This window comes from Poecile atricapillus, chromosome Z (assembly GCF_030490865.1).
Source record: "Poecile atricapillus isolate bPoeAtr1 chromosome Z, bPoeAtr1.hap1, whole genome shotgun sequence".
NCBI lineage: Eukaryota > Metazoa > Chordata > Aves > Passeriformes > Paridae > Poecile > Poecile atricapillus.
This window is the reverse complement of record NC_081289.1, coordinates 52,009,529-52,022,369: the sequence shown is the minus strand read 5'-3', so window position 1 is coordinate 52,022,369 and position 12,841 is coordinate 52,009,529. Positions and strand designations below refer to the sequence as shown.

Genomic DNA, 12,841 nt, shown 5'->3' with positions numbered 1-12,841 from the left:
AGAAATGAAAATTAAATCGGGCATGATTGGACTGGTTTTGCATCAAAGGTGATGGCATGGGAAGTTTGTCAAAGGCTACCTATCGCAGAAAAGAAATAAGCGTGGGAGTGAGTGTCCATGTTAGGCAAACAAGTTTGAATTTTGTTGCTACAAATTATTAGGTTGTAATCGACTTCTGCTCGTACTTTAAAATATAGATATCTGTAAATGTCTCTGTATAGACATATCCATACAGACCTATAGAGATAGTGCAATGTGTAGATACCAATTACTAATTTGAAGATGAAGATTATAGTCTTTCTCCATTTTTGTAGTAATCTTCATAGGTTCACAGGGTAATTCAGGTCAGAAGTGATTTCAGAAAGTTTCTAGTCCAGCTTCTTCAAAGCTACATCTGCTGTAAAATTGGGCTGGGTTGCCATCTGGTCTTGAAATCCACTAAAGATGGAGACTAAAAAACTTCTCTGAGCAACCAGTTCCACTGACTGGCTGTGCTCCATGGTGAAATGTCTCCTCACATACAGTCAGAACTTCTGCTTTTGTAGTGTTGATAAACTAAGTTAGTTCTAGACTGATGCAAGTCTTTTTGCTTCATTACCAAGTTCCTTTATGTTGTTGGCTGTATGTCTTGAAGGTCTCATTATCTTTCATTTTGCCTATCTCTGTGTGATTGACTCTTTTCCCCTAGCATAAGGTTGTTTCAAATTTGTAGTGTTACTGGATTTCATTCAGTATGTTTTTAACTGTGTTTGCATAGGACAAAACATTATCCTTGTATGAATGATCAAAACCAAAGAAAAATGTCCAAAGCCTTAGTTCTAGAAAAGCTCTCTGGAAGGAGACAGAAATTCTAAGGCAGTTGCTTGAAGACATGAATTTGGGGATCCCTCTAGTGGTCAATGAACTTAGTATTAAGAAACACAGTATTGGGAAGTCCTCCCCCCTCTCAGGTATATCCTAGCAAAATAGAATAATCTTTATTGACCAGATTTTTGACATGGAGCTATACATTACAAGCAAAATCTAGTATTTTTTCATGTAAAACAGTTGCTTTTTAAAATACAATAGATTTTAATTAAAAAAACAGTAGTAAAATATTTTGGTTTAAATCTTATTACTTAGTAGCAACCAGAAACTCTACAATCTTTTTCCTCCAGTACTGCTTTTTTTTTTTCCTTAATTCTGCAATCTTGTTCCACCAAAGAATGTGTCATGGATCTGGGAAGATACTTTGCAAACAGAAGCTTTTGAGCTATATTTTACAATGGCTTCATCTTGTAAGCATATCTAGAACAATAAGATCATGGCTTGGTTTGAGACAGTTCAAAGGAGAACACTTTGGAATGAGTCATCTCCTTTAAGTATTCCAGCAATCTCTCTCCACCAATAAGAGATGAATAATAAGAGATGAAAGAGGAAAAAACATTGGTTTATTAATAAACAGAATGCTTTAACAGAAAGGCATGGGGAAAAAAACTAAGTGCTAGACCTCATACCCCACTGCAACAAAGAGAGACCTGAAATGCTGGAAACTACCTGTTCCCGAAATGAGTCTGGCAGGAGAGCTTCAGGCTTTGTAGGACCGAGTGACAGGATGGCATGAGAGCCTTCCCTGGAAGGCAGGAGCCTCACAGAGCTGTTTTAGCTGCAGACAAAGAGCTTCCCCATGGCAAGGCACGGCACAGTGGGCACAACAGGTGAAACAGCTGGGCTGGAGCCTCTTAGTGCATAAAAGCAACCTCCACACACACACACAAGGTCCCCTACTGCAAGATCTTAAAGATACTGTAATAATTATGGGGCACAGATGATTATGGGATATGATATGCTTAAGAAACACCCTAAGACAGATCAGTAGACTGCTGTCCTCATGGTTTTGGGATACAAAAAACCGAAGTAATGGGAAGGGTGGTGTCTTAAGTACTCTTTCAGCAGCTGTAGGAAACAGTAAGCTGTGTGGGAAAGAAGGTATCAACAGATACACTTCATAGAATCGTAGAATTGGCAAGATTGGAAGAGACTTTCAAGATCATGTTAGACTGACCAACAACCTGGCACCACCATAACCACCCCTAAACTATATGCCAGAGTGCCACATCCAGGCCCATTTTGAGCATTTCCTGAGACGGTAACTCTGCTGCCTCTCTGAGCAACTCTTCCAGTGCCTAACCACTTGTTCAATGGGGAAAACAAAAAAAATTAATATCTAATCTGAACTTTCTCTGGTGCAACTTCTGTGAGCAGAAGACAGAAATGGGATAAAGGGCAAAAATATTAAGATTGTGTTTAGTTTTAGTACTTGAAAAGTTAAGATCTTTAGTATTACCTGTACATGTAATTCACTTGGGCATACTTGGGGTTACTGTTAGTAATAGGTGTGCAGCCTCTGCTATTGCATCATGCCTCTGCACAGCAGTAAGAGCTGTATGATCTGTGATTCTTTTGCTTACACTGATTCTGCCAGAGAGGGTTTTGCATTTATGAACATAGTTGTTGTTTGCAATACTCGTTTTCTTGTGTATTCAGTTGTGATTTATATCTTGCCCTTGATGAAACTGCAGATTTTTCCAAACTTTGGATTGAAATTATTCTGCATGTAGAACACATCACTTAGACTGTGCCTTTTAAAAATATTTTTTTTAATGAAAATTGAAGTGTGGAACCTTTATTTTTCCTTTATGCATTTTGGTGTACTCTATTTTAACTGGCACCTTTTCTTTCAGGAAGCAAATGACTGCACTGATGTATGCAGCTAGAAAAGGCTATCCTCGGGTTGTTGCTTTTCTTGTTGCTCATGGATCACACATAAATGCCCAAGATGAAAATGGATATACAGTAAGTGATTTATTTTGTGTGTTGTATTTAATGATAAAGAATTTAAAAAGAGAGTATCCACTAGCTTGTTTTGAAGTACAGCTTTCTGAGAAACATTCCTCATAATTTTCTGCTTTAACACTACTTTGAGATCCTCTTGCATTAATTAAGTCTTTGTCTCCGTATTGCACCATGCTTTATTTATTGAAACTGTTGGTGTTTGCTTCATATGTAAAATTGGTAAAACAAAGTTGTTCTTTGCAGGCATTAATATGGGCAGCACAGCATGGACATAAAAGTGTAATTTTGAAGTTGCTTGAGCTAGGAGCTGACAAAAATCTACAGACCAAGGATGAAAAAACAGCAGCAGAGCTAGCAAAAATCAATAAACATTTAGAGGTATTTAATTTCTCTTAGAAATGCAAATTCTGTGTTTTGTGTCAAAAATCTGTTAATTGATTGTATAATTTTCAGTAGAAGTATTACTTCAATAACTACATTATAGCAGCTAGTTGAATACTATCGCTTTTATGTTTATAACAGACTATTTTTTGTGATATCACAGCTTTTCACAGTGCTGTAAAGGCTATACTGTAGTGTTTTGAAACCTTTTTTCTTTATTCTTTCAGAATCATTGACTTTAGACGTAGAATGCAAAACAAGGGATTATTCATGTTTGCCCTGTTGATATGAGAAGTAGAAAATTGTGTTGTTTTTTACCTATCTGCCAAAGTACATGAGAGAATGCTGATATCAAACTGATCTGTAGAGTATAGTTTCACATTGAGTTTGGAAGTGAAAAGCTAAAGCCAAAAAAAGTGAAGTTGGTATTAGCCATTTTCAAAATCTGTTCTCTGGAGGAAGGTGTAAAATAATGTAAATTTGCCCTCAGATCATGGAAAGAGCCGCTGCTAATTACCAATGTAGAGAGCTACTGAAGACAACATGTGTTCTCCTAAAATAAATACATTTACTGCTGTTATCAGATGATACATGGTAGATCAGTCAGACCATATTCCTGTGTATTTTGTTCTGAGTTGCTCTTACCAATGATGTGGCTTTTTACACTGGCTCTTCAAAAATGTATAATTCACTCTTAAGAATTGCAATTTACAGCTTTTTTTTTCTTACCTTTTCTTTCTTTTTTTTTTTTTTTTTCATTTCCCTGCCAGACTCAAGGGCTAGGCAGGAGCAAAAATGATAACTATGCGCAGAGCTGTCAGTGGAAGCCAACAAGATCTGTGTCTGAGGCTCAGTGATCTGCTAGCTCAGGTTACTGGAAAGGGTTACAAATGCTTTCTGCCTTTGATAAACAACTTGTTCAGCAAGTTGCAGCCATAGTCTTTATAACATGACTTTCTCTGACATGGAGGGAATACAGGCTTGTCACACTTGAGAGATGGCTCTTGCCTCTTGACCTGAAGTCCTGACTTTCACACAATTGGTGCAAAGTCTTGCAGATGGTATTGAGATATTTAATGGTCATGAGCTGCTTCTAGCTTCAGGGTCTGCTTTCAGGCTGTTGACAACCCATGGGGCTGTCATACAGATGATGTCTGCAGAAACTTTCTGGGACGAAAAATATTTTTCTTTTGTGTTATTCTGGATTTGTCTGGGAGTTACTTTTCTTCCAAACAGCCTGTAGGATGTTGTGGTTTAGGATTGTCACCAAAACAGTGTTGATAACTCAACAGTGTTTCAGCTATTGCTGAGCAGTGTTTGTGCAGAATCAAGGCCATCTTTGTTTCTCACTCTGCTCCCCATTTCTAGCAAGTAGACTGAGAGTGAGCAAGAGGTTGGGAGGGGGCACAGCCCTGGGCTGCTCACTCCAGCTGACACAAGGGGTATTCCATGCCCTCTAACATCATGCTCAGCAATAAAATTGGAGAGTGAGTGGCCATTCGTCTATTGGTGGGAGGTGGCAAGTTCCTGCTTTTGCATCACTTAGCTTTTGGGTTTGGGTTTTTCTTCGCCTTCACGTATCAAATTGTATTAGCTCAGTCCATGAAGTTTTCTCACTTTTCCATGTCTCATTCTCCCCATCATGCTGGCCTCAGTAGGGGTTTATTTGCCAGCCAGCATCAAGCCACATACTTGTGTGTCTGTATATAGAACTGGCTAGTCCAGTTTTAAATTTCTGGCAAGTGGTTTCACTATTCTTTCAGCTTTATTGAGGTTTTATTTCTTTTGCTGAATTTTCTTGTAACTATCTCAAAACCCACAGAGAGGCAGTTCAATGTCTGCAATCCATCACTACTGCATAGTGATGCCTAGCAGAAGGCTTCTTCTTTGATCAGTTAGAAGAATCCCTTTCTGTCAGATATGGTTAACTTAGATTGTCAGTTGTAAATTGATAAATGTTATGTTTATATATGCACTAGAAATGGAGACATTAAAAGAGTCATATGACTTGTGTTCTTTAGAGAACTTATTGTATTGAGTGTGTAGAATTCTTGCAAACAAGCAGCAAAAATTACTGTGTTGGTGTTTGGCTTTTTCTGTAGTGGCAGATGCTTTTTTTAGACCATATGATAGACACCACTCTGCTCTGTGTTCATCGTTGTGCTGGAATTTAGTTAATTCAGAAACACTATTGGTGAACTCCTAGTTTAGTCTTGTTACACCTTGTTATAGGTGTATGCTTTAGAGAAGTGGCAGATGTTTCATGTTCCCTGTAAGTAGTAATTGATTGTAATCTTACTCCTATATAATTTTTTTACATTTTGAGTTTTAATAATAATTAATTCATTTTGACTGTTCCAGATATTTAGTTTGCTCTCTTTGGCTGCAAATCACATGCAAGGGAGATACCATAAAACAGTTGAGCAAGAGGCTATCTGCAAATTTCTGACTGCTGTCTCTGACCACAGTGTTGGGTAAATACAGTTGTAGTGTAATTTTAGCTTATAAAAATTCCTAAGAGATTGTATTTGTTCATATCAATGCTTAAGTTGTTTTGATACATAATGTGTTTTGTTTGGAATACTACCAAGAGTCCACAGTAAGTATATTAATGTTCGATCAATTTTTCAAGATTACAAAGTTCCTTGGCAATATAAACAAAAAGCATGCTCTAGATTTTTCTTTCCTCTCATTTAGTGTAAAGTATAGGAGAGCCAGTGTCGCTTCATTTCAGCTCTGTTAAATTTGTATGCTCCCCTGTTGCATACTTCTTGTTCTGTGCTTAGATAAAATCTTCATTATCACGTTAAATTTTTGATGCTTTCACTGAATGTCTGTTCAGCTTCATTGCATCAAGAAGAGCTATGCCATTTTCTTTTTTCCTGAATCAATTGGAAAGTCATAATTAAGTATGAATACCAGTTGAGCTCTGGAAGTTTTGGCAGTGTGCCCCTGACACTGAGGATTGAAGGTGCCTTATGCCTGAAATCAGTACCTGCTTCAGCAACTTCAGAGATTCCTGATATGATTTTGTACAAGAGCATGGCTAAGAAGTCCTCAACAAACCAACCACTTGTGTCCTTCAGCTTGAGCTGCATGGTCTTAAAAAGACAGCTTGCAGTGCCCATAGTCTGTTCTGATTGGTCATAATGCCCCTGCTCAGCTAGTCCTGCTGAATTTGAAATGCTCCAGTTTTGTAGCATTAGGCTGATGGGAGTTCACAATGAGGTGGTCTCAGACAGAGTACTTCAGGCAAAGCCTCACCAGATTCTGTTTTTAGAATCATTTCGATTGGAAAACACCTCCACGAGGCCAACCCTTGACTAAACACTACCAGCCAACTGAACCTTAATACTAAGTACCATGTCCAGTCATTTCTTGAACTCTTCTAGGGATAGGGTGGCTCAACGACTTCCTGGGCAACCTGTTCCAATGCTTGACCGCCCATTCAGTGAGGAAATTCTTCCTGATATCCTGCCTGACCCTCCCTTGGGTCAGCTCTCATGTTCTGTTGCTGGTTGTCTGGGAGAAGAGGCCAATCCTCACCTGGCTACAGCCTTGTTTCAGGCAGCTGGGAGTGATAAGGTCTCCCCTGAGCCTCCTTTTCGCTGTGCCAAAGAACCCCAGCTCCCTCAGCCGCTCCTCGTACAACTCACTCTCCAGACCCTTCACCACCTTTGTTGCCCTTCTCTGGACACACTCCAGCGCCTCAATGTCTGTCTTGTAGGGAGGGGCCCAGAACTGGAAACAGAACTTGAGGTGTGGCTTCACCAGTGCTGAGTGCACAGGGGCAATCTCTTCCCTGGTCGTGCTGGCCACACAATTTCTGATCCAAGCCAGGATACTATTGGTCTTCTTGGCCACATGGGCACACACTGGCTCATATTCATCTGTCACTGAGCATGCCAAGGTCCTTTTCTGCTGGGCCACTTTCCAGACACTCTTCCCCCAGCCTGTAGCACTGCATGGGGTTGATATGATCAAAGGGCAGCACCCAACACTTTGCCTTATTGAACCTGATAGAGTTGGCCTTGGCTCGTTGATCCAGCCTGTCCAGGTCCCTCTGCAGAGCCTTGTAACCCTCCATCAGATCAACGTTCTCACCCTGCTTGGTGTCATGTGTGAACTTACTCAGGGTAACCTCGATCCCCTCATCTGGACCATCGATAAACTATTAAACAGGACTGGCCCCAACACGGAGCCCTGGGGAATACTACCAGTGACTGCCAGCTGAATGTAACTCCATTCACCACCACTCTCTGGGCCTGGGCATGCAGCCAGTTTTTAACCCAATGGGCTGCCAGCTTCTCCAGGAGAATGCTGTGGAAGACAGTATTGGAGGCTTTACTGAAGTCCAGATAGATAAGACAACATCCACAACCTTTCCCTCATCTACTAGCTGGGTCACCTTGTCTTCAGAGGAGGTCATGTTGGTCTAGCGGGACCCATCTTTCTTAAACCTATGCTGGCTGGGTCCCTTTCCTTGGCTGCCCTGTACGTGCCATGTGATGGCACTCAAGATGCTCCTTCAGTTTTTGAGGGGAAGAGGAGGCAATCCTTCATTTCAGGGCGTACAACAAGAGAGAGCAAAGTATTGTCGTAAGTCAGGATTTTGGATAGAGTTTGTTGTAGCAAATGCAGTAGTCCTTTCAGGATTTTGTAGGATTTGCTCTTCCATTTAATTAATTTCATTACAGTTTATCTGATTGTTTAGTTATTTTTCCTCATATACTTTTATATCCATTGGTAGAGTGGTGAACAACATTGATATTTTATATTTGTTTACAAGTGTTAAACTCTGAACCTATAGTTCAGTGTTAACTACTTTCTCAGTCTACCTTTGGAACATCAGTCTTCTGTCAAGTTTCTTGATGGAGTAATTTCCACTATTTTTAATTACAGACAGTCCTGTTTTCTTGTTAACATTTCTTGGCTTAAGTGGAACCAGAAGGGTATCAGTTGTGGACTGAATCCAATTAATATGAATGTTGTCTGATAAGAATACATAGTTACCTTCCTTAACCCCACTTCCACATTTTTCAGGCTTTTGTGACCCAACTTTAAGGTTCATTTGGAATGTTTTGTGACTTAAAATGACCTTTATGTACAAAAGTCATCTCCTTTGGGCTCAATTCAACTTCCTAGACAGAAAAGACATCTATAAATTTTTGATAGATTAAGTTATATGCTTATAAGGTACTTCTGTCGTCAGCAGATGTGTGTGCCAGCTTCAGGTTCCTCCCAAGTGCTATGTCTGGGAAGCTTTTCTGTAACATTTGTTACGGATTTATTGTTTTTTTCTTTTTTTAATTTCCACTGTTTCTAACTCCAATCTCATTAATTTTCTTTACAGTTCCTATTCAACTTTTCATGACATGGAAGTGTTTTTACATGGTCTTGGTCTAGAACACATTAGAGGATTATTGGAGGTAATTTTGTGGTATATTTGCTACCTGTGAAGTAATCTGTGAAGGCAAAATGCACCTACTGCATAATAAAAAAGTTATATTACCATTAATATATTAATTAAAGTAAATTCCTTAAACAGAAATTTATTTATAAAATGGGAGGTTAAACTGCAGTGGACTGAATTGGATTTCTTGATTATGTGCATTAGTCACAACAATTGATATTTCTAAACTAGACAGAACTTTCATTGCTTCAATACTGATGTTTTGTACCTAGTTTTGTTCCCAAAAACTGAAGTAAAAGAGGGAAGAAAATCAAGTTAAAACTGTTTTATTCTTTTTGAATATTTTGAATATGTTGAAATTCTTTTTGATGGCAGAAACCCCTTTTTTTTCTACAGGAACAAGGTATAACTTTAAGACAACTTCTGATCATGCAAAAAGATGACTTAATACAGGTCAGTTTGCTACTTTAGAATTTAATTTAATTTTGCCTCTTTTTTAAATGTTTTTAATGTCTTAACTTCTCATTATAAATGTCTAACCTTGCAAGAATTCTTTCAGCATCTTCTACAACTTTTTGAATTTTAATATTAGTATAGACAGGGTTTTTCTGAAGTGTGTAATCTCACAGACCAGTGAGTGATTGGGGTGAACTGGAAATAGTTCTAGTTTAAGTTTTAGTTGTTACCATTTTTAGGTTTTAATTGTGATTTCTCTGAAGGAAAATCAGTGCTAGGAATAGCAGTAGATAATACTAAACAACTAATTTAGATGTGCTCCTCCTTTGTGAGGTGGTAATTTTTGTTGGAGAAAAAAGAGCTCTTTTACATTTAAATTGTTTAAATTGTAGAATCTTATATCCCATGTAGGTTTGTAAAACCTTATGCCCCCCCAAAAAAGGGAGAAAAGAGAAGATTTTGTGTCTTACAGTTTACCGTAACTGGGAAGGTTGTTGTTTTGCTGTTTGCAAAGGTTAGTATTTTGGCTAAACAATGCATTATTACAAGGCTTCAGTTCTCAGTTGGGATGTGGTGGTTGCTTTTTTTTATTCTTTGTTGGAATTTTTCTTGTGAGACGTGAAAGGACTTCCTGTGCTTACAGGGGGGTGCTATAATAAAATCCAGTTATAGGAGTCTGATTGGAACAACTTAAGTACTTCAGGCTGCAGGATTCTTCTGAGCACCCTGCACTGGGGAGGTTTGGAATCTCTGGTCTGGGATTCCAAAGACACCTTGTAAAAACAGCAGCTTAAAGACTACTCCCTGCTACTGGAGCTAGGCATGTCTTAGTGTCAGCCTTATTTTCTCCTAATCCTGGTACCAAGGAGATGTGTGTTCTGGCAGCTGGATCCAACGTTGTATTCCTTTAGAGTGGACAAGTTACGAGGACAATCAACAAGGATTGTTTTTCTTGATGTTTTGTCTTGTAACTGAGTAATTCATTTTTCTGACAGAAGTCACAAGTAATTCTGTATTCTCAGGGGGTGTTCACATAGGGAGCTTTGTCAATGAAGAGATTTTTAGGAGTTGATCTAGGGCAAAATATTGTAAGACATGTCAGTATGTTTTCATGTTACTGCTTTTCTGAGGCCTCAGAATCATTGGACAGCATCCTGGTGTCCTGGAATTTTTAGAACTCTAAAGCCCCTATTGATAGTAGTTTTGTCATTTAAAGAGACTCTTGTGGATTTCTTCTCAATATTTTGTGAGCTGCTGTGTTGAGCATGATTGCGTTAAACTGGTCTGAGTGTATTATCATATTGATCACTTGCTTTAGTATTGTAGTTATCACTTGTTTTTGTTCAGGAAACATTGTGGGAAGAGGAGAGAATTGTGGACTTCAGTGAATGGCTAAGCTTTATGGTTCCCTCTGCAAAGACGTGTAATTTCATTCAAAATAATAACTCTGTTTCAGTGTTCTAAATTGTTTGAGGCTTGCTATTATGAAAGCAAACAAAGCTTTGAACAAATTGAAATAACTACATGGATCAGCTGCTTCTACACAGGAAGATAATATCTGTAAGAATTTAATTGCTTTGTCTGCTAGCTGTGCAACAGCAGGAAACAGGAAAAATAAGTCATGCTTTGTGCATGGACATAAATTAATTAGTGAGTCTTCAATTGAGGAGACATTAAAAAATGGCATAACACTCCTGGCTTATTAGCACTTCATAAGTTATCCTAAATTCTTTATGCAGTCTAGTTTTAGAGCTCTGCTAAGGGTTTCTCCCCGCACTGCTGATAGAACAAATCTAATCTGTTTCCTTGTAACTTCAGAGTTGAAAGTTTTTACTGTGATAGCAGACCTTCAGCTAACAGCCAGCTGTTTTAAAGAGCCTGGATCTTATTACTACAAAGATTAATGATGACCTCTGATGAATGCCTCTGAACCAAGCTGCTTTGTATCCAGAGAACTGGGGAGAAATCCTGTCATTAACATGATATGCTTTCCTCCATCAAACAATATAGGAAGATATTTTCTCTGTAAATATCTTTATCTGTGTTCCACAACAGAGCCTAAACAATGAGTCTATCAAGCTGAAATCCTTGCATTCCTTAACCTTATAAACTGTTCCATTCTGGAAAAAATGTGTTCAATATACTGGGACATGTCTATTCAACATTTGGAGGTTTTTGTCTGCACTACTAATGAGGCTCACATTTTTTATTTTGTTTTAAGCATTTTTCTCGTAAAATAACAAGAGAAGTAATTTTACTTCTGGATGCATTTAGGACTAATTTTTTTTTTCTTACATTTTATTTAGTTTAGAATAAGAGAAATTGGTGTCTTGTTTTGGATTTGAGAATGTGTAATGAAAACTTGACACATCAAAATTCAAAATATAATCCAGAACTTTAACTACATAATTGGATAATTATCTGGTCTATGTATGTCTATATCACAGTTCCAGGACTCATTCCTCTGTCCCCACTCTGAAAAAAGCATTTAATATTTGACAGAAATGTGTCAGATTATTAAAATTAGTGGTTACTTGGGCAAAGTGGCATTGATGTCAGGTTTGTGCATAGCTTGACTGGTTTTATCTGTGCAGTATATAATTTTTTAGGTGTTGAGGTAATCTTATTCACCTCTTGTCACATTCATGCTGGAGTGAACTTGGGACTTGGATTTCAAGGGGCTGCTTTGTATGTATTTAAGTAAAGAAAAAAAATAGGTGTTCCTAGAGTTGGTCTGGCTAAAATTGACAGTGCTTATAGTCTGTTTTACAGATGTAGCCAAATTATTGTACAGCACTTGTGCGTTCTTAAACATGGCTACTTCACAATAATACTTGCATAATTTGGACTGTAGAGCACAAGTGAACCAACACCAACCTAAAAATTCATTTAACCATCAAGAAGGGCTTATTGCACTTTGGTTGCTCCATGCATTCATTATTGCATGAACTGTCAGGTTCTGGCCCACTTCATGTTCTTGCAGAGATGCTCTAGAAATTGGGAAGTAGTTTGGACTGATCTATCAACCTTCCGTCTCTTAACATCTGCACCTTTTACCACTAAGTGCAGAATTACTATGGTGGTAGAAGGCTATAGTGACATTTATCACATTCTTTGCTTCCTGACATGTATTTTGAAGATGTGGTGGTGCTTAGTGATCCATTTGCAGAAGAACAAAATGATGTGTTATTTCTAGGGGAATTGTATCCTGACTTGCTGGTTTTGGGAATGAGGAGGTAGAGTCAAAAGCAAAGGCAGTCTTCACAATAGTTTCCTACGTTAAGCAAGACAGTTTTAATTCCTCAAGAATAACTGCTATTGTAGAAATCTGCTTACTTATTCATGATAAAATGACTGCTGTAATGCTTTGTAAGCCTTAAGAAAATATTAGTTCATACCAGATAGGGCTTCACAAGGCAAACCTGAGAACTAATGAATTGAGCAAACTTACAGCTCAAGACAAGTGAAGCAAATTATTTATTGGAAACCCAGATCTTTCTGTCTTAAGGCTGCTAGTGGTATTTGCTAAAAAGACTTCAGTACAATTTATTCAGGGACCCATGGAATCCTATTACAAACTCAAAAGTTCTTGACACCTGTAGTTAAATTCCCAATTAATCTTGTTGGGATTTTTCATTACTGAAGAACTTACTTGTCTATAAACCTAAGATGGTTTTGAAATGCTTAACAGTACACTGGTGAGCCCATACTTATTTGTTGCCTCTAATTGATGGAGAACCTGGAGGACAGTTTTTT

General features: G+C 38.2%; 1 protein-coding gene across 1 annotated transcript in view; it reads left to right on the top strand.

Moving 5' to 3' along the window:
- LOC131572575 (ankyrin repeat, SAM and basic leucine zipper domain-containing protein 1-like) overlaps positions 1–12,841 on the top strand; it is a 40,887-nt gene that overhangs the window by 12,512 nt on the left and 15,534 nt on the right. The window contains exons 5-9 of the mRNA XM_058825825.1: positions 2,724–2,835; positions 3,079–3,213; positions 5,578–5,690; positions 8,570–8,645; positions 9,026–9,082. Of these exons, the coding sequence (XP_058681808.1) occupies positions 2,724–2,835; positions 3,079–3,213; positions 5,578–5,690; positions 8,570–8,645; positions 9,026–9,082 (493 nt within the window). The remainder of the gene's footprint in view (positions 1–2,723; positions 2,836–3,078; positions 3,214–5,577; positions 5,691–8,569; positions 8,646–9,025; positions 9,083–12,841) is intronic.